This window comes from Hydractinia symbiolongicarpus, chromosome 9, assembly GCF_029227915.1.
Source record: "Hydractinia symbiolongicarpus strain clone_291-10 chromosome 9, HSymV2.1, whole genome shotgun sequence".
NCBI lineage: Eukaryota > Metazoa > Cnidaria > Hydrozoa > Anthoathecata > Hydractiniidae > Hydractinia > Hydractinia symbiolongicarpus.
In genome coordinates, this window is record NC_079883.1 from 28,049,547 (window position 1) to 28,070,725 (window position 21,179).

The 21,179-nt window shown below is 32.4% G+C and overlaps 3 protein-coding genes across 6 annotated transcripts in view; 2 read left to right on the forward strand and 1 right to left on the reverse strand.

The window, feature by feature from the left end:
* LOC130656547 (UTP--glucose-1-phosphate uridylyltransferase-like) overlaps nt 1-14,904 on the forward strand; it is a 32,660-nt gene extending 17,756 nt beyond the window's left edge. For all 4 annotated transcript variants that reach the window (XM_057459427.1, XM_057459426.1, XM_057459428.1 and 1 more), the window contains 12 exons: nt 1,375-1,482; nt 1,874-2,056; nt 2,191-2,393; nt 3,571-3,704; nt 3,959-4,047; nt 5,050-5,118; nt 5,319-5,350; nt 6,423-6,519; nt 7,221-7,299; nt 7,715-7,878; nt 8,465-8,569; nt 14,437-14,904. In XM_057459427.1, coding sequence (XP_057315410.1) covers nt 1,375-1,482; nt 1,874-2,056; nt 2,191-2,393; nt 3,571-3,704; nt 3,959-4,047; nt 5,050-5,118; nt 5,319-5,350; nt 6,423-6,519; nt 7,221-7,299; nt 7,715-7,878; nt 8,465-8,569; nt 14,437-14,544 — 1,371 coding nt within the window. In that variant the 3' untranslated portion in view covers nt 14,545-14,904. The remainder of the gene's footprint in view (nt 1-1,374; nt 1,483-1,873; nt 2,057-2,190; nt 2,394-3,570; nt 3,705-3,958; nt 4,048-5,049; nt 5,119-5,318; nt 5,351-6,422; nt 6,520-7,220; nt 7,300-7,714; nt 7,879-8,464; nt 8,570-14,436) is intronic.
* Nucleotides 8,632-14,349, reverse strand: LOC130656538 (uncharacterized). The gene is made up of 2 exons (XM_057459415.1): nt 9,613-14,349; nt 8,632-9,510 (listed from the first exon to the last, which is right to left on the reverse strand). The coding sequence occupies exons 1-2, from the start codon at nt 14,087-14,089 to the stop codon at nt 8,855-8,857; spliced, it is 5,133 nt and encodes a 1,710-aa protein (XP_057315398.1). The 5' UTR covers nt 14,090-14,349; the 3' UTR covers nt 8,632-8,854.
* A 1,750-nt stretch (nt 14,905-16,654) lies between the features above and the next one.
* Nucleotides 16,655-20,780, forward strand: LOC130656550 (uncharacterized). The gene is made up of 5 exons (XM_057459432.1): nt 16,655-17,514; nt 18,136-18,242; nt 18,815-18,859; nt 19,157-19,336; nt 19,427-20,780. Exons 1-5 carry the CDS (start codon nt 17,079-17,081, stop codon nt 19,610-19,612), a joined length of 954 nt encoding a protein of 317 aa, XP_057315415.1. The 5' UTR covers nt 16,655-17,078; the 3' UTR covers nt 19,613-20,780.
* Nucleotides 20,781-21,179: the final 399 nt, after the last annotated feature.

Sequence of the window (21,179 nt, forward strand, 5' to 3'; positions counted from 1 at the left end):
ACAATGCAGATACAGAGAAAAATCAGAATGCGACCCATAGCTTGAAAAATGATTATGTTTTTGACTGGAATTATAAAAAGATCATAGACCAAGAGTCAGGTTGGACAGCAAGAAAGATGAAAGAAACCATAAATAGTAGAAAGTATTCCTATCTAGAAATATACCCACACCTGCACCTTGAAAATAAAATATTTATAATTTGCAAAATGCTTTAATCAGATAGTGTTAAACGTATCAGAATACAAACTTTTAGGAAAAAGGAAGATTTCATCTTACTTTTTGTTTTAACCCAGGTTTGTAAAAAAGTTGATTACTTTAGTTGCTGTGATCTGATTGGATGATTTCGATCCTCTATTTATCTTCTTTACTAGTCATGAGTAAAATGATTGGCGTCTGTAGGTCGCACTCCTAAAGTTGCAATTGCATGTGACAAACATCGCACCCCTGAATTCTATTTAGGGGTGCGATGAAAGATAAAAGGTAGCGATTTCGAAAAACTTCCTAGAAGGCAGCCCGTAAAATAATTTTGGGAGACTCGTCAGACAAAATCTCCCCAACATTTCCAGTTTGGTCAGCAATGTCCATAGCTCGTTTCGAACTTTCGTCGAACAAAACGTCTGAAAGATTTCCCTACTTGGTCCGACACTTGCATTTGTTTAAATCTTGGACTTATTGAATAGTTCTGGTCCTTTTAATCCACGACAAGCCTATTCATAGCCAACCAGACCATCCTGGCTAATTCACCATCTCCTGACTTAGTTAAAAAAAATTACTTAGAATTTCTATTGCCTGTCCCCTTCGTCATTGGTAACCAGGTATTACACAAGAAATCCAGCCATGTGGTTCTTAACTTATGCAGAGGTAAACGCCGATGGAGCATGGATGCAGATATAGTCTGCAAAACTGCACTTACAGGTAGAACAGACGTTATATCATGGATTTAATTGTAGACAAAACCTATTGCAGGGGGATTTCTGTCTTGGGGACGTGATAACAGGGATTTTACCGGTCAGGTAAATCATTTACACATGGTTTTTTTTTATAAGAAACCAGTCTATAAGAAACCTTAGGCTCGAAAAGTCATCGAAAATCAAACTGTTGATTTTCTATTTTGTGCATCGCTCTCCACACAGGTCCTGAGGCATGTGAGACATCACACTGCCAAGTTTCTTTTAGGCATGTGACTAGGCATGCTAGTGCGATTGCATGCAATTTATGACCAGGCCTGACTAAAAGCTGTCGCAACATAGTCTAGAATAAACTTGCTTGTTCATGACTTGAAGATAAATATCAGTTATAGTTCTCACAGGAAAGAGTTTTGTACCCCATTTATATAAGTTTTCTTTTTATTTTAAATTATATTTTGTTTCTTAGGAATTTACCAAAAATCTCAGTGGGTTTCAAAGATTATTTAACCGATTCGTTGACAATCAAGATCAGCAGGTTGAATGGGAAAAGATTGCTCCACCACCAGAAGATAGGGTATGCTCTTAATTAGAAAAGCATGCTATCTGTATTTCATATTTTTTATATAAGACTTCGGTCCATAAAATCAACAGGTGAAAATGGAACCTCATGATTTGTCTATTGCCCGTAAGCAGCTCAAACAAAGCTGTTAAAAAACTCGGTTTGCCAGGATCCGAAATAAGCTGCAGGACCACATGGATTTTCTGTGTGTCTCACTACATGTTTTTGCAGGCACAGACAAAATATTATTATAAAGATTCTTGTATTACACTTTTAAGCCCGTATTTAAGATCAGTGGTTTCATTAGTTTGTGTTTTTGTTTGCCATTATCTTTTTTTACATGAAAGAACTGGTGTGTGTTATTTTTTCCTAACCATGGTAATTTGACAGTGGCCTACATTTTTAGATCAAGCCATATGCAGATCTAAAGACACAAACACCAACTGACATCAAAAACTTGCTTAACAAGCTTGTGGTGCTAAAACTAAATGGAGGTTTGGGTACAACTATGGGTTGTACTGGTCCAAAAAGTGTGATTACTGTTCGCAATGATTTAACATTTTTGGATATGCAAGTGCAGCAGATTGAGGTTTGTTTCTTTTTAGGTTTAACTGTAAAGCATGATTTGAAGTCCGGATTTTATAATGTTCTTTATTGGCAGTAACACAATAGCATAAAATATTATGTAAAAAGTTATATGTACATATTATTTATTCTCCTTAGAGTTTAAACAACAAATATGGGTGTAGTATCCCTCTTGTGCTAATGAATTCATTTAACACACATGAAGATACACAAAAAGTCTTACGCAAATACATCCATGTCAATGTCAAGTTATATTGTTTCCAACAAAGTCAATATCCAAGGCTATATAAAGAATCTCTCCATACTGTGGCAAAGACCATAAACATGGATGATCACGAAAGGTTATATTTAATTATTATTATTTAACTTTTAATTGCAAGTAGCAAGCTTTTTACCAAATTAATTTTTTAAAAAAATATTTCTTTCTTTGAAGGTAGCTGGAGAATATTTGCTCTGTTAACCATCTTTTAAGGTGTTTCAAAAAAATTTCTATTGTGCACTTAACTCCTTGCTTAAGGTAATATCACAATTTGTACCTTTGTACCTGATTATGCCATTCACCTGCCAGTTGTAAAATGGGTAGAGTTTTAACTTTTGGAAATTTGACCAATTTTGGTCTAGGTATCCCCTATTTATCAATGCGAAAGAATGTCAGTTATTTTTTACCGTTTTTTACAAGTTTAAGTACAAGGTAGTTACTTCACCAATAATTGTTTTGTTGGGTTAATTAATATAATGTAATGTTACAAAATGTTAATTTTCCAGGTGGGAAATGGGACCTAATAGTTACATCTTCTTTTTAATTGTCTCACAATCAGCGTTATTACATTAAAAGTTCTTAGGCTGTGGAAAATCCACATGAAATCACCCATCATACTATCCCCTTATTAATAAATTTTAAATCCAACATATTTCCTGTGTTATGTGGCATTTATTTTTGTACAAGCAGAGGAAATAGAGACTAGTTGCATGGGCTATGGGAAAATCCACTTTATTAGGAAGCTTTAACAAAGATATTTTGATAAATTTCCAATTTTCCTGTTAAAAACTTTGTTTATTGCTTACATTGTGTGGAGCTCAAAATACTGATTAGAATAATGTGTAGTATCATGTTCTTTTGATGAATGGTTAAGGAAATATTAGAATTTAAAGGTTTTTTTGATAATTTTATTAACCTGTCGGTTTTAAAATGGGTGGATTAGATTTTGGAGGTTGCACCGATTTTGTTCTCACATGTAGGCTAATTATCCACATGTTGTAATATCTACCCATTTCTGAGTTGTTCTCAAACGTGCAGCTTTACTTAAAGAAATGCTATTGATGTCAATCAATCCAAAAAAATGCCTATCATTTTTGAGTTTCTCTTTGGTCAAAACAATAATGTAGTATGTATGTGGTGCCCTCACGGGTAACGAAGATTAAGAACAAGACCCTGTATTTTTTGTTGATCTATACAGTTTTATTTTTTACATACTACTTTACATTTTATTTCAACAAATTTTTAACACCATATTTTAGTTGGTACCCACCTGGTCACGGAGATATGTATCAATCATTTTACAACTCAGGATTACTCAGTCAATTTATCGAAGAAGGAAAGGAGTACGTGTTTTCATCTAATATTGACAATCTTGGTGCTACAGTGGATTTGTGTATCTTTTTGTTGCAATGTATTTTATATGGGTGCACCACAAATACCTGTGCTCCTGATTGTTCTTTAGCTAGCTTTGGATACAAAATTTTTATATTTTTATGACTGGCTATTCACGTTCTTATATATAATGGGAAAAAGTACTTAGAAATGATATAAGTAAAATTAAGTATATTTTTTAAAATAAATGTGAACTTTGTATTATTCTTAATTGAGAATGCATGCTTGTGTAGATTTCTTAATTAATTAATACAGCAATTTTAAATTTCCTCGTAAATCAAAAGGAAGATGAAAAATGTGAATTTGTGATGGAAGTTACTGATAAAACAAGAGCTGATGTAAAGGTAAAACTAATAATACAATATGTTCCATTTTTAAATTAATATTCTATTTTTATTGTTTAGGAAACAATACTGCGTTTTGAGCATGGGGGTTAATTTAATGCTTTTAACTGTAACAACCTTGAATGATCATGCAAGATAAATTGCAAATTAACCCCTCTTCCACTGATTTTTGTTTCGTATGCATATGAAAAATGACTATTGAAAGTAGGGAAGAAGACCCAGGATGTTGACAAATTTGTGCATAACTTCAGTAGATTCCAAACCATCAATACTTTTGTCATAGTACTTTATTACAAAGTATAAAATATGAAATTAAAAAAACTTATTTTAGGGAATAGGAGGTAAACAGACTTTTACTGTGACTGGTGACATTGTAATCTTTACCAATGTCTTTCGTACACATAATTTAAGGACCAGATTATACATCAGCCAATTTATGTACTCCTTCATGTATATAGGAAAATTTTTGAAAAGTCTCTTTAAAAATTATACCACATCCTCAGGATTTTGATTATTCCTTACAGAGTATGTTCCATAGCAACAAATTAAAGACACAGGTTACTGGTACAACCATTTCTCATATTTATGCCAATATCACTTTATTATAACTAACTCAATTTTAGCCTTAGTTGGTAAGGGTAAAATTTTAAATATAGCCTTGCTAAGGGTTGTATTCAAGTTTAAGTTTTTTTGAAGAACTACTTTACAAATTATTTGTTATTTGGGTTTAAACCTTGGTTATTTAACTTGAATAATTTTTTTAACCTGGCTGAGGCTTTTTTCGTCTTGGCTAGTTAATTGTTGGTTTATGTCACATATTCTTGTGTTTTATGTCGTTTCAAATACAAAGCTTGCACAAATGTTTTATCCAACCAGATGTTAATTGTCATACATTATTTTATTGCATTATACAGGCCTGTTTTTGCCTTCCTGATACTGAATCAGTTATTTTTTGAATAGCATGACTGTATTGTTAATATTCAATTTCCTTTATAATTTTAGGGAGGTACATTAATTCGCTACAAAGACACCTTACGACTTCTGGAAATTGCCCAAGTACCAAAACAACATGTAAGTGACGTCATTTTCGGTATGATACCCGGGGTCGTGAAGGTGGAAAGATATTTAAACGCTGATTTTCTACCAGATGGAATATTTCTAGCAAAATGTCCATTAGCATATGAATCGGCTGGTAGAATTTTGAGTGAATTGTCAACCAATTAGAATGTGTGATTCTATTCTATAACTATCTCTGATCACCATTGTTTTAGGTTCAATCCTTTAAATCAGTATCAAAATTCAGGTATTTTTTATTTTTTGCATTCAAATGCTGACTATTTCTTTTTTTTAATCTACCACAGAATTATAGTTATATTGGGATTATGAAAAATCTCTTACATCTATTTGTCTGATAACCTTTTAACATCATGCAGTATTTTTAATCATCGACTGTTATTAAAGTTTTTACCGTTTATATATGACAATTTTAAACCAGCCTTAAAGACTGGAAGTCAGCATAGTGCATATAGCATATAATAAGTAAATCTCTTTTATTATATCTCTATGAAGTGAGCGACTAAAATGATAGCATAGTTATGTCACTTTTGAAACGAGAACAAAATGGACGTTATTTTTATTTCTGAATAGTACCATGGTTTTGAGAACACATAAACTTAGTTTATGTAGAAGTTATGCTATGTTTAAAATTTCTCGTGCACCTAAAAAATGTTTTGGTAACAAAATACCTTCACACAACTGAAAATATTTTTTTGATAGAATAAATATTTTGAAAACATAATGCAAACCAAGAAATTAAAAATTACCACAACAAAATGAATAAATTTAATGATTTCGTGGATTTCATAGTAAAACATAAAATTTAGCACAAATGGTCAACATATTGATGTAAAACTTTCAAATTTTTATGGAACAGGTTTGAAAAAAAATGTGTGAACTTCCACGTTCTCTAAATTTGTAAACACAAATTCGGTGGCAGCCACATTGTGATATGGTGGGGTGTTAAAATAGATGCTAATTTTAGCTAGTAGAACCTAGTCAAAGGATTTTTTTTAATAAAATATTTTACATTTTCCTTAATGCTACAGAATTCATTTTCTTGCTATAGTTTTACTACCCCCTAATTTATATTATAGTCCAGAAAAATAAAAGCTATTCTCATAAAAAAAATACTAGAATTAAAAAAAATATATATATTTTAAAGTTACAAAACTTATCGCTACAAAATCGCCATTTTGGTTTTTTAATTCCCGTAAAAGATTTTTCGAAAGCAGAGTGCGAGGTTGTTTTTTTTGCATTCTTTTCACACGGAAATAGAACAACAACCTTGGTCCGAAGAATACGCGACTTATTTTTAGGATATTCAATACAAATAACTTATGGGTGAAACTGGATGCAATAAAGCGCGCTGTGGAGAACAATGACTTGCATATGGAAATCATCAATAATCAGAAGGTTGGTCATTGCTATCCTAATTAGGGTTCCTAGGCCTCCTAAAAATCCTAAAAGTTACTCTTCAAAATCTTCTTAATTTTAGGGGCATCCATTAACCAAACTCAATTTTTTAATGAATTTTGTGGAATATATGTCCAATACTGCATCGGCTAATGCAAAAAAATAAAATCTGATCAATCCAATTTTGTCTTCCTTGTTTAATGTCTTTGATATACTTACTTCCTGTGATTCTAAATTACACTTTACCTAATTCAAATACTCCAAAAATCTCCGACATATTCTAAAATATTTACAAAAAGAGTGGAAACCCCGTAATAACTTGCTTGTAATCAAGTTTTGATTGAATTTGCTCTGTGGTTAAACCTTCTTATTCTTCCAACTTTTTTCCAAAATATTTACTTAAGTGGACCAACCAACAGAGCCTTTTTATATATAGAGATCATAGCGTCCGGAAAGTCAGGGAGAATCATAGTTAAATCATAGCGGTAATGTGGACAAAAGCTGCAACTTTGTGATTACTTTCCTATAAATTTCCACGCCTATATGGTGAATATATACAAGCATAGAGCCATGCAAACTAGATAAAATTTGTGTTCAGTAAAGTGTACGGTCTAATGTGGCTTGCTTATTTCATTTGATACTAGTTGTTAGTGGTTACAGCTGGAGTTGTTGATGCTTTATGGTAAATGTTTTGTGTTTAGCAACTTGATAATGGTGAGAAAATCATTCAACTAGAAACAGCTATCGGAGCAGCCATTAAATCGTTTAACAAGTCTATAGGTAACGTGACGTTCTGTTCAAATATGTATGTTTAGTAACATTTTTGGGGAGGAACCTTTAATAAATTTGTTTTTATTCTTTCTTTTTTTTGTATTTTGGTGGCCTACTGTTAAATTTCTTAAAAGTAATTACACGTTTTTTGAGCATATTTTCAACTATTATGTAGTTTTTTATTTTTATTTGTTAATGTTTATTTGTTAGTTTAGATATTGACCAAAATACAGTTTTATAGCGACATTTTTGTTACCGTCAATTTTAGGGATAGGATTGATTTCAATAAATGGTTGTGTTTTTATTCTCTTTGGTATTTTGCTGCTTAAAACAAAATGAGAAACGTTAACAGAGATTGTTTCAGTGTATTTTTTTAAATAATATTTGTTCTTGACCAAGATATTAATATAATATTTGTGTCTAGGTGTGAATGTTCCTCGTAGTCGCTTCCTGCCAGTAAAAACATGTTCAGATTTGTTTCTGATCATGTCAAATTTGTACACAATCGATAATGGGACCCTCATGATGAATCAAAGCAGACAATTTTCTACCACACCCTTAATACAACTTGGTCATTTCTTCAAAAAGGTGAGTTCTATTATTTACAAGAAAAACAACAACTTAAAGGATTTTCCTGACCGACGTCATAAAAATGAAGCAAAACACGGTGCAAGTTTTTTTTACGTGCAGTCTATATAGAAAAGAATTCTTACTATAATAAACCCCTCCATCAAGTCAACTGTCAGTTACATCTGAAAATTAACATTTATCAAACTTTGAAGTAGAAAACTCTCCACTTTGAATTGAATGAGGTTTATAAGGGTTAACAAAGAATATAAAAAACAAAAGCGTTCACAGGATGCAAGCAAAATTTCAAGATAGCATATTTCATTGATTATTTTCACCTTTTTGTTAAATCCCAACTTAAATATTGTTATAGAGTATTTATAACGACTTCTTTAAAAACGGTGATGCGCGACAAAATGTCACGTCAATCGAAGTAAGGCCTTCAGTCACCTTTATCACGAGTTTGTAAAAACACAGCTGGACAAAATGGTATGAATAGAAGTAGAAGAAAAATGCTGAGTCGTCATTTTATTTGCGTCATTGGTTTTTACCTTAAATAAGTAACTTTTTACTCATGTTTATTTTTTTTCTTCCTATGTTTTTTTAGGTGAAAGAATATTTACATCGCTTCGTCAACATTCCTGATATTCTCGAATTAGATCATTTGACTGTAGCTGGTGACGTCACATTCGGCAGAAATATCACTTTAAAGGTTTGTATTTAGCCACAATGTATGATGTTGAATTTCCAGATAAATTCGGATACAAATAAAACTTTATTTTAAAACGTGACTATATTTTTAAAGAACGAAATCTAAACTAACATGTGCGAGAATATAAATACATAATAAGAGCAGCTAGAGGACTGGGGAAGATATAAACAAATATGGTAACCACATCCTCCCCCCTAGCTGCCTAAATATCTTATATATAACAAATACGTGATAAACTATAAAAGTGTCAACAAATGTATAACATAATGTCTTTATGTTTCTTATTTAAATGTTCGTTATGATATCATTTTCGTCAATGAATGTGATATTTACTTCTTCTTTCTTTTCAGCTTCGTCTTTCGCTAATTCAACAGGATAAAGTTTGTTTATCGGTCTTCTTATTGTATGTGTGTTTCCATTGAGAACATATCTAACGACAGCTCCCCGTTTCTTGCCGTCACGTGATGGTACGAACTCTTCAACGACTCCCATTTTCCAATTTTGTCTCGGTTGCTTTGCTTCCTCAATTAAAACAACATCGTTGATTCGAATAGGAGTTTCACCACGTGATTTGCCAACTCTGTGATATTCGCGTAACTCTGTCAAATATTCGCATTTCCATCGATTCCAATAGTGGTTTATGATACGTTGCAAATGATCATAACGTTGACACAAATCTTTTTCATTTTCATCGCTATCAATATGTGAGGCTTCCAAATTAATTTTTCTCCCAAATAATAAATGGTTAGGTGTTAATGGTTGCTCACCTATGTTTTCATACAAAAATGTCAGCGGTCTGTTATTAATAACTGCTTGAATTTCAGCTAGAACAGTCAGTAGTTCTTCATACGATAATCTGGTATTGTGTAAAGTCTTCTTTAAACAACGTTTAACGGATCTTACAAGTCTTTCGAACATCCCTCCCCACCAAGGAGCGGCTTCTAAATTAAAATGCCATTTAATTCCTCGATTTGACGAAAATCGTTGTGTATCTTCGGCAATGAATTGACTACCATTATCAGAAATAATTTCAGAGGGAATACCTCGTTCACTGAAAAATCGGCGAAGACTACGAATACAACCTGAAGACGAAGCATCAGGAACTAAATCCAAATGTAAAGCTCTGGTACTGGTACAAGTAAATAAGAACACCCAAGCTTTATACATACTTCCACCATGATAAACATTTCGAACATATAAAGGTCCGGCATAGTCGAGACCAGTATGTTTAAACGGATGATGATTGGATAGTCGTGATTTCGGTAATGCTGGTGAAACAGGATACGCATAAGATTTCCCTTCATAATAACGACATAAATAGCACTGTCGGATTAACTGCTTTATGTAATTTCGTGCTTTTGGAATCCAAAATTTCGATCTGATGGCATTAAGTGTTTCTTTCAAACCATTATGCAAAACTTGAACATGATAATGCAAAATGACTAGCCTAGTTAAAGGATTTTTTTTCGGTAAAAATATCGGAAACTTAGTATCAAAGTCTAAAGGAGCGTTTTCTAAGCGTCCCTTACAACGAATAATACCATCAATATTTTGAAATCGTAAATCTTTTTGTAACTGCTTGTAACTCGGAAGTTGAATTATATCTTTTTGCGCATATTTAATCCACAGTTTTTCTGCATGCAACTGCTCGTCCTTTGTAACAAATGTATGTAAAACCAATTCTTCCTTACGACGCTTTTTTCTGAGGTTTCCAACAAATCGTAAAACCAATGCGGTAATTCGCAATAAACGTGTGTAATTAGAATATCGTGCAATGTTCATAAAATTTAAATCAATTTCTTCTTCGGTGCTCTCCTCTGATTCGTCGTTACCAACAATTAAACAAGTCGAATCATCAACCTTGAAATTACTGAAATTAAAACTCGAAGCTGAGATGTTAGTGTCGCGCAAGAAATCAGGTCCTGAAAACCATAAGTTATTGTTCACCAACTCAGATACCAAACAACCTCTCGACAAAATATCCGCAGGATTTGCCTTTGACTCCACATGAAACCAACTGTCCGGTGAAACTAAATCACGAATGATACCAACTCGCCGTTCGACAACCACCTCATACTTCTTATTAACATTTTTAATCCAATATAAAACAATAGACGAATCAATCCAACACCGTGTCACAGAAATATCATAAACCAAACTCAGCTCCAATCGAGGTATCGTGACCGGTTTAATTGGCGCGATTCTCGACTTAGACGTCACTAACTTCGTAAAAAAACTACCATCAGCATGTTCGAACCTCAAATAAACACACGCACCGTAACCTTTCAAAGAAGCATCAGAAAAACCATGCAATTGTACATCAACAATATTCCCGCCATCGTAACATCGTGGTACATTCAAATGTGAAAAACTTTTAAAATCATTGTACGTAACTCGCCACTCGTCCAAAACCTGTCCACTCAACTCGATGTCCCAACCAATTTTACCTACACAGGTTTTTTGAAACAATGTTTTTAATCGCATAACAATAGGGTTAATAAGACCAAGAGGGTCATAAATGGAAGCGGTAAATTTAATCAATTGTCGTTTTGTCGGTATGTCCTTCGCTAACGATAAAATGTCGTCGAATGTGAATAAGAGCGAATCTTTCTTTTTATCCCACAAAACACCAAGAACTTTGGTAACATGTCCGGTATGAGCAACATGGGGTTTGGTAACTAATTGTTCCAACTCTTCGGAATTCGAATGAAATTTATGCAGATTGAAATTTGCTTCAGCGAGACGTTGTTTACATTTCTGGTAAAAATCATGTGCTGCATTAACAGTAGCGCCACCGGAAGTTAGATCATCAACGTGAAGTGAACTCAATAACTTCTGTACAAACAAAGGATCAACATGATTAAACGATTCAGCATGCTTAATAAGAGTGGCACTAAGGAGGAATGGTGACGAACTTACACCAAACAATACTCTACTCAATCTATAAATACCAATTTCTGCAGTTTCAATGTTTTGTTCTGATAAATTATGTAAATCTTTAAACCAAATAAAACGAACAAAATCACGATCGGTTGGATGTAAACTAATTTGTAAAAATGCCTTCTCGATATCAGCAATGAAGGCTACTTTGTGAGATCGAAAGCGCAATAAAACGTTATATAAAGGCTCCGTTAAAGATGGTCCAGCATACAAACAATCATTTAATGAAGACAGTCCCACCGATTTTGAACTTGCATCGAATACCATGCGTACTTTGGTGCTTGGTTTATCATCACGAATGACTGGTCGGTGTGGTAAATAGTGAACTTGTCTTTTGGTACAATCGTCGTTGGTAACTCTTTCAATGATACCTTGTTCAAGCTGTTCTTTGAGGATACTGTTATAATTACGCAATAATTCGGGATTATTTTTCAATTTATGCCTCAATGATTCAAGTCTCTTTGAAGAAACACAATAATTATCAGGGAGCACATCGTGATCATCCTTAAAAGGCAGCCGCACCTCGTAACGTTTAGTCTGCGCGCTGAATTTAACATTTTCACAAAAATTTTCAACAGCTGGTTGTTCCTCGATACCAGCGTTTTCGAAGGACCAAAACTTTTCCAACTGATTATCCAACTTATCTTCGACAAACTCAGCCCCAATCTTCAATACGTTTGCTACCAAGACTGCACTTCTACTACCTTCACTCGACCCTATGCGTCCACTTACAATGTATCCAACCTTTGAATTTAAAGCAACTGGCCCATCCTCACCCCGAACTATACCACCATCAAAAAATTTCCAATAATTATCAGCACCCAACAAGACATCCACCTTCAAATCTCTATTATTACAGTTACTGTCAGCTAAACGTAAGTCTTTCAAGTGTTTATACTTCAAACAATCGTTAAAATTCTGTCCTGTTAAAGGATGACAAATATTTTTCACATAACAATCAACGTTGATTTTATCTCCATCTAAACCGATCACTGAAAACTGCACCCTATCTAAAGTTTCTTTGAACGAATGTTTACCAAAAATACGGATGCAAATCTCACGCTTACCAACAACCTTTAATTGCAATTTTTCACATAACTCGGGCGATATGTAACTTAATTGGGAACAGTTATCGAACAAAATTCTCGTGTTCTCAATTTTTGAAGGATCAGTAGTATTAACAACTTTAACTTTAGCGGTTTGCAACATAACGGAACTCGGAATGTCGAGCGAATTTGAACTTGTAACCAACGAAGTGGCACCAGCAACATTTTCTGGTTTTTCTTGTTCGGTTCCATCCTTATCTCTACGACCTTGGTCAACGTCCCTTTTCTTATCGCAAATAGCAACATGGTGTCTACCCGAACACTTTAAACAACTAATCTTAGAATAACAAGACTTGGCTAAATGTCCACCTTTCAAACAAACAAAACATCTCTTCTTGTCACGTAACACGTTTTTCCTTGCGTCGAAATTAGTGATTATTCGGCATTGCTGTGATTTATGCGATTTGTCACAAAATATGCATCTATAATTATTCTGATTATTCTGATGATTGCGATAATTATGCTGATTGTTCTGATACTGATTGTGCGGAAGATCACGGTTCGATTGATGTGAATAGTGAACTGGTAATGCCGATGATGAAAACGGGTTGTTATCGTGTGGCTGTTGTAAAGAATATGCAGATTTCTCACGAACTTCGATCTCCGATTTTAACGCTCTTAAAACTAACTTCATATCCCAGCAATCTTTGTCGTTAAATTGACGACTAATAATTAAATTAAGCTCTTCTGGAAGTTTCGACATAAGTACCGGTATTAATAGCGGACCATAATTTTCAGACGTGACATCTAAATTTTCCAGACTTCTCACTTGTGTCTCAACGTTGTCAAATACATTACGCAATGTTTCTATGTTAGTTAAGTTATTCGCCTGTTCAAGTTTCAGTAATTTTTTCATATGTGCTGAAATAAGTAACTGTTTATTATTATATCTCTCTTTCAGTAAATCAACGACGGTTTTATAATTTTCATTGCTAAGTCTAAACCCAGCGATACAACTTGCAGCGGGACCTTCTACTAGATTTTTTAAATAGGTCATTTTTTGAACGTCGGAAATATCGTCATTAGTGTGTACGGCACATTCAAAGCTATCCCAGAAAGTCGACCAGTTTTCCGGATGCCCATCAAAGGGCTGTAAATGTAAGCGAGGCAATTTTATTAGTTTACTGTGGCTGAAAGTGCTTCCTGCTTCTGAAAAATCCTTTTTGGCTGATCGTTTTTCTAAAAATGATTCAAACAGACGAAGTTTATCCTTTAACATCATCATTTCCTCCGTACTAGAATCTTCTTCCTTGTCGATATCATCCTGCTCTGTCAAGCAATCCATAATCGACTCGTTTAGTTCAGCAACTTTCGCTATTTTTTCCATCAAAGTATCACGGATCGACTCAATTTGACGAACATCTGCAACATTATCGGTATATGACGAAATAATTGTCTCTCCCCTTGTAATTAATTTGTTTGCAGTTCTAACAACAGACTTTCTAACTTTGTTGTACTTCGCGAAATCACCCATTTTTAAAATCAAAACAACACCAAACTTTAAACCAAACCAATAAAAATAAGACAACTAAAAACCACTAAATAAAACCATAGATACATAAGCAAAGTATCTCTCCGAGGGCTCCAATGAATTTCCAGATAAATTCGGATACAAATAAAACTTTATTTTAAAACGTGACTATATTTTTAAAGAACGAAATCTAAACTAACATGTGCGAGAATATAAATACATAATAAGAGCAGCTAGAGGACTGGGGAAGATATAAACAAATATGGTAACCACAGATGTCACTCACGCAAATACGTTCCGTGTCAACATGCGATGTTTAATTTGACATGTTTGTTGGTTTTTCTTTGCAGGGTACAGTTATTATTGTAGCTAATCATGGAGACCGGATCGATATACCATCCGGTGCAATTTTAGAAAATAAGATTGTATCGGGAAATCTCAGAATATTGGATCACTGAAAAAGCTGTAGTTGCTTCATCTTAGAGCACCCGGTGACATGTAGTATGTGAGAGAAATTGATTCTGAAAAAATGGGTGGATTTAAATTTTTAAATTATATACCAATATTTTAGATGATATATATTTACGCAGATAAGACAAATATTTATATCAACGGAAATCGAATAATTGGCAAAATACAATTAAGTGATTTTGACGTTTTTGTTATTGCCAGAGGTTATTTTTGAAAAATATTTACTTTCCTGTTTCTGTTCTTTAATTTTCTTTACGTCCTTTTATTTTATTAATATAATTATTATTTGAATGAATTATTGTTAGATATTTGAATTTTTCAATGAAAATAGAAATAGTGTCTTAAAATATCGTCTTCTTCACTTTTATCGCATGAAACCTAAATATTTATTTAGTTGTAGGAAACTCAAACAGCCCACCTGGGCTCGATTTAGAAAATTATTCTTCCTCCAAGATAAAACATTTTCAACCAAAACAAAAATGAGATGTCTGAAAATTTCAGATCTTTAACTAGATTGCTCTATTATGTTTCGGATTATAAACGAGAATTAATTACAGCGGAATTATAGGAATGATAATAAGCGTACCAAACGAAAGCAGTGCAAACAACCTCGTTTCCAGGATTTGTTTTTCTTTTTATATTTGTTCAGATCGTCTAAATATTATCGAAGACCTGGAAACTACTACACTGCAAAATGTTGTTCTTCACCAACCCAAATTTTATCGGAAATTTCCAACACTTATTAACAAATTTCTATAAAAAATATGCAACTGAAAAAGTGTGCCACTAAAAGAACCTGGCTAAAATTTGCTGCTAAATTTTGCCAGGTTTTATAAGAAAGGCTAAGTATACAATTAAAAGATTTTGCCGATATCTATATAATTATTATTGAATGACATTAGTAAAACAACTTTTACTATATTTTTATTTCAACTTTCGTTGCTAAAGATAAAAGTTGAATTTCATCTCCAAAGTTGCTAACTGGTCTCTAATCGTAATTTTTTTAAAAAATTCCAAGATTCCAGCTTTACACTTGCTATTTAGTGCTAAAACTTACACTATTTTGCAGGCTACTTGGTAGTTTATCTAGTTTTGAACGTAAATTGCGGAACATTTTTTTGGCCAATAGAGTTGCTTCGTTGTTACTTAGTCAAGTTAAACCCTTACCCTCATAACTTACAGTTTGAATACAAAAAAAAGTGTCGTTTATTTATTATCTACCTACGCTGCAGTGTGTTAAATCCTTTTTGACAAAATTTTACCGTTACTTGGCAAGCAAGAATTCCAATTAAAATCACTTCAGTTTTATAGCTAATCATAATTATAAGTACTTATTATATTAATGCCAATTAATGTAAACCAAAAATTTTCAAAAAACATCAAAGAGTACTAACATATACTTCTGTGTATCTAACTATTACAGTCCATATTTTTTCTATAAATTTTACATTTTAAGTACTTAGAGGGCATTCCCATAGGTGGATTCCACATCTTTATGACCCAGATCTAAATGCGTCTGTAACAGCTTTTCCAGCACACAAACAATAATAGCTCTCTTGAACTTTCGTTTGAACAAGCCGTGTTCAGATCCACCAGTGCTGGTGCATGATGCTCTCAACAGTGCGAAATTAATGCGCGCAAAATATGCACTTTATTAATGTGGGTTTATTTTTGTTGGACGAATCTACAGAAATTTATGTACGTAACACATTTTTTACCTTCTTCCGCGTATTCTTTGTTTCCTAGATAAATAAAGTACGCTCTATATACCTTAACAATTTTCAGGTCGTCACTCCCGCTGAAAGAAAGCCTAACCAAAATACAATAGTTTCATCGCCGTTAAATTCATAATAAAATGCCTTATGTTTTTTATTAAAATTTGAAAAAAGCAAGTGGGCGCAATTAATTTTTTTTCCCTGCAAAATTCTACCTTGCAAAACGCTAATAACTTTTCTTTTTCGATTTCAATAAGACGATTTTCTTTCAAGACCCTGGAGACAAGATTGCCATTTTTTCTAGAAAAATATTTGAATGGCTCTTCCCCGCTATGACCTACGGAGGAGTGTTTAAATCTATAGTTGGTAACCAGACGGAATCGAAATCAAAACATCAACCACGAGTGAGAGAAGGATGTCGTACGATGTGTAAACATTTGTAGACAAAAATATGTTTTATAAAATTGTTTATTTATAAATATTGTTAACGTCATTTGTTTACTAACAAAACAAAAAACCTGTTGAACTGTGATATTTGCAAATATTATATTGTATTACATACAGCTAGCTACATCATTTGAGTGACAGAAACATTAAACGAAGTTGAAGCTAAAGAAAGGTAATTTAAAATTATTAAAAGAAATAATCGAAGAGAAGCAACACTATAATTAATCAGATCAGTCTTAACAAAAAAGAAATCAGATCTCATAATTTTGAAGTTTCATTTTTGCTTTGAATTTCAAAGAAAACTTACTTGACAACATAAACAGTGGTGTATTTGTTAAGGTGTCACTGACTTATCAATCATGACATCGTCAAAAAAGAGTTTGTTGACTGCACAGCTTAGTAGCAGTGGCTCTAGTGTATCATCAGATATAGAAAGAAATTCATCTCCCATAAGCATGGTTGGAGCAATGGATGAAGAACCACATCATTATGCTAACCCACAGGAGTTAAAACAGGATGTTGAAGTAGAACTTGATAAAATAGATAAGAGAAAGAAAAAGAATTTGCTTTATGAACCGTTACCCTTATCAAATAAGCATAATGGTCATCATGATGTTAGTTACAGAAAAGGCTCATTAGAGAACAGCGATGTATTTTTAAAACATCACCATAATGACAGATTATATAAATTTTTATTTGTTGTTATATTTTTGTTGTCACTTGGTGCGTTTATACTCTCGGTACTGACAAGTTTTGGAGTGATCACCCCAAAAGGAAATTGTGTATGTAATACAGGTAAATTTCCTTCTGTCCATTTTTTGTATTTGTCATAGTTTGAAATGGTTCCTACGTAAATCTATTGATTTTTTTATAAAGCACTTTTTGTGGATGCCATATTGCATGCTGCTATGCTGAATTAAATGCCAACTTGCATTAAACTATTCAGGATATATTTTAATGATGTTGTTATGACCAATAATTAACCTGTGATCATTTTTTATTTGTAGAAACTAGCTTTTCTCAATGGTTTTACTAATAGTTTTTTGTTATTAATATTTAATAACACACATTCAGAAAAAAATATTTCTATATATGAATGAATCCCATATGTTACCAAGCTACCATGCTGACACCAACAAAATAGTTCTATTACTTTGTTTTTACTAAACATTCTGAGTCTCAATTTTTAATCATATTAGTTTTCTTTGCATTTTTATCTTTCAGTGTGGGATAAAAACGTAGGATAAAAGTTAGCAATTACTCAGCCTATGTTATAAAATATTAAACACAAACATGGCTGTTCATAGTACTTATATTCCAACCCTTGTATATATATACTCAAAAAGTTTTGCCTCACAAAATAAATAATATTTTTTAAGATCATTAATTTTTTTAAACTTATTTTTTATTCCATAGAAACAGTGGCACAGAATGCACAAATAGCAAATCCTAAAGGTCCATCAGAGACAGTAGCTAAATTGTATGATTTGGAACAGAATATAAGCAGAATGAATAATATTGTGGTAAACTTTATCTATTATTTTTATTATTATTTTTATTATTATTATTATTATTATTATTATGGAAATGATTTTTGAATGTGTATGTTAGCCTTCATATAGACTAACACACACGATTGGTAAATGGCCACTTATTATTTTCCTTTCCTCCAAACTTTGTCAGAAAATAATTGACAGGACATAAAATAATGATTCGAGTGTCAAGTTTTGAAGTTTTGTCCATCAGTATTTAAAAAAATATATAACTCTCACCAAATTTAGGTGTTTGTTCAAATATAATTTTGTTGTTTGCAGTGTTAAGAGCAAGACATTTAACAGCACTCTTCCTATTACAAATTAAAACTGTTTTGTTTAGGTGTTTCTAGTTAGGAATGTAGATGCTAATGTGTATATAATGGTGCCTTTTTTTTAATTTGTACTAATGGCCTGAGCTTACTTTACTTTTAATTGATTGCTAGTTGATTTAGCTTTTTTAAAAAAATAGGATATTTTTGATAAATGTCAATTGGCAAGTGTTCAACATTTTAATTGTAAATATTTACCTTCCTTTTTTAATCTGTTGTTGTTCCTCTTAGATTCCGTCATTGTTGCGTCAAGTGTCTCATCTTCAGTTACGAATGGTAAGAAGCTTACAATAACTTCTTTTGTTATTATTGTACTATTTAAAAAATTATGGATGTTTATTTGTCTGTTTCTTGTGCCAATTTTTTTTTTGGAATGTTGGATGTTGAATGCCTTAAAACCAAAAGTGAACATATGGGTAAAAATTTGACCATTGCATTTTAATTAATCAATGTTTGTCTTTGATCCTAAAGTAGTCATTTCTGTTTTTTGAAAAGATGGGGATAAATTTTATTTTAGTGATATGCAATTTAACCAAAATTGTTCACAAAATTTCCAAAAAAATTTATTTGTAGAACAACGAATCGTACCATGGTCATGATGGACCTCCAGGGCCTGTTGGACCTGCTGGACCTCCAGGTGCTGGAGACTTAAGTCAGTGTATTTACAGAACAGATGCAATAGCTACATCATATTCAAATGTTAATCCTGAAATATCTACCAGTGTTCAAACAGCCACAGTTAAAGCAAAACCGGTATTTTTTTTATAAAGTTGCATACATCCTGTAAGGAAATCTCTTTGTGTCGAAAGTAAAAATGAAAATATTTTTTTGTTCTATTTTTAGGGAAAAATTATTCTTGGAGCATCATGCACCAGCACTGGTGGATCTGAACACGGCTTGTTTCAAACGAAAGTTCAAGGAAAAGAGAGCTATTTTTGTTTGTGTGCTGGAAAAGCTGTTACGAACGCATTTAGATCTGGGTCATTAAGATGTCGAATCCACCTATGGGAATGCCCTCTAACTAGCTAAAAATGTAAAATTTATAGAAAAAATATGGACTGTAATATTTAGATACACAGAGGTATATGTTAGAACTCTTATTTTTAAAAATTTTTGGTTTACATTAATTGGCATTAATATAATAAGTATTTATAATTGTGATTAGCTATAAAACTGAAGTGGTTTTAATTGGAATTCTTGCTTGCCAAGTAACGGAAAAATTTTGTCAAAAAGGATTTCAATACACTCCAGCGTAGGTAGATAATGAAAAAACTGTCTATGCGTTTTTTTATCATCAAACTGTAAGGGCTGAGGGTAAGATTTAACTAAACTAAGTAACAGCGAATTTGAATGTTCCACAATTTACGTTTAAAACTAGATAACTACCAAACAACCTGCAACACAGAGTAAAGCTTAAGCGCTAAATAATAGTAAATATAAAGCTGCAAAATAGTGTAAGTTTTAGCACTAAATAGCAAGTGTAAAGCTGGAATCTTGGAATTTTTTAAAAAAATTACGATTAGAGACCAGTTAGCAACTTTGGAGATGAAATTAAACTTTTATCTTTAGCAACGAAAGCTGAAATAAAAATATAGTAAAAGTTGTTTATAAAAAAATTAACTAATGTCATTTCGATATTGGCAAAGTCTTTTAATTGTATACTTAGCCTTTCTTATAAAACCTGGCAAAATTTAGGGGCAAATTTTGCCAGGTTCTTTTAGCGGCACAAAATTTCAGTTCGATATTTTTACAGAAAAATTCTTTTAAGTGTTGAAAAATTACAATAAAAATTCGGTCTGATGAAGAACAGCATTTCCGATTTAAATAGTAGTTTCCAGATCTCTTATAATTTTTAATTTATCCTCAGAAAAGTTTTTTATCGTCTCGATATATGTTCTTTTTTTGTTTCAATTCTGTATTATTTTGCCAGAGAGATTTCTATCTCGATTGACTGTTAATAATATTATTTTTTGTTACATAATCAAATTAAATTTTTATCAAATTGTAAATAGGTTATAAATATATATCTTTTATTATCAACCAAATGTCTTCTGATAACAAAATATAGCAATACCACGTTGAAAGAGAGGCTATATTTGTGTTAGAACGAGGCTACTAATGTTGTATTATATAATATGTTCAATACTCTAAGTTAACGCGTGTATATTTGTTTTTTTACAATTTAAATTATTGTGAATATTGTTTCCTTCGTTTCTATAATTCACCCGAAATCAAGGTTTTTGAAGCTTTGATTTTAAAATCGTATTTGGATCACATCCTTAAGTAGTTTAGGTTTGGAATAATGAAAATATGTAGTAAGCTCATGCGGAAAATTCGACTGTCGCTACTGGCAGCTACCATTATTAAATCACGGACAGAAGGTTGGGTATTATAACATCTTAGCATATTATAATATGTGTATTGTAAAAAAATGAAGATTTTCAGGCAAGCAATATTAGATATCGGTAAACAAGGGGTTAATATTATGTGGGTACTCTGATACAGTATTATGACTTCTGGTATTACATCGCTTTCTGAGGAGCTTTTATTATAGTTTAACGTTCCAACATCTTGTCAATATCGACCGCCTTTATAT

Excerpts from the sequence above, each read along its gene's own strand:
- LOC130656550 (XM_057459432.1), top strand. The coding sequence starts at position 17,079 with ATGACATCGTCAAAAAAGAGTTTGTTGACTGCACAGCTTAGTAGCAGT. Across the intron at positions 18,860-19,156 it reads CTCATCTTCAGTTACGAATG|AACAACGAATCGTACCATGG; the intron begins GTAAGAAGCTTA and ends ATTTATTTGTAG. Across the intron at positions 19,337-19,426 it reads CCACAGTTAAAGCAAAACCG|GGAAAAATTATTCTTGGAGC; the intron begins GTATTTTTTTTA and ends TTCTATTTTTAG.
- LOC130656538 (XM_057459415.1), bottom strand. The coding sequence starts at position 14,089 with ATGGGTGATTTCGCGAAGTACAACAAAGTTAGAAAGTCTGTTGTTAGA. Across the intron at positions 9,511-9,612 it reads CCGATTTTTCAGTGAACGAG|AAGCCGCTCCTTGGTGGGGA; the intron begins GTATTCCCTCTG and ends ATTTTAATTTAG.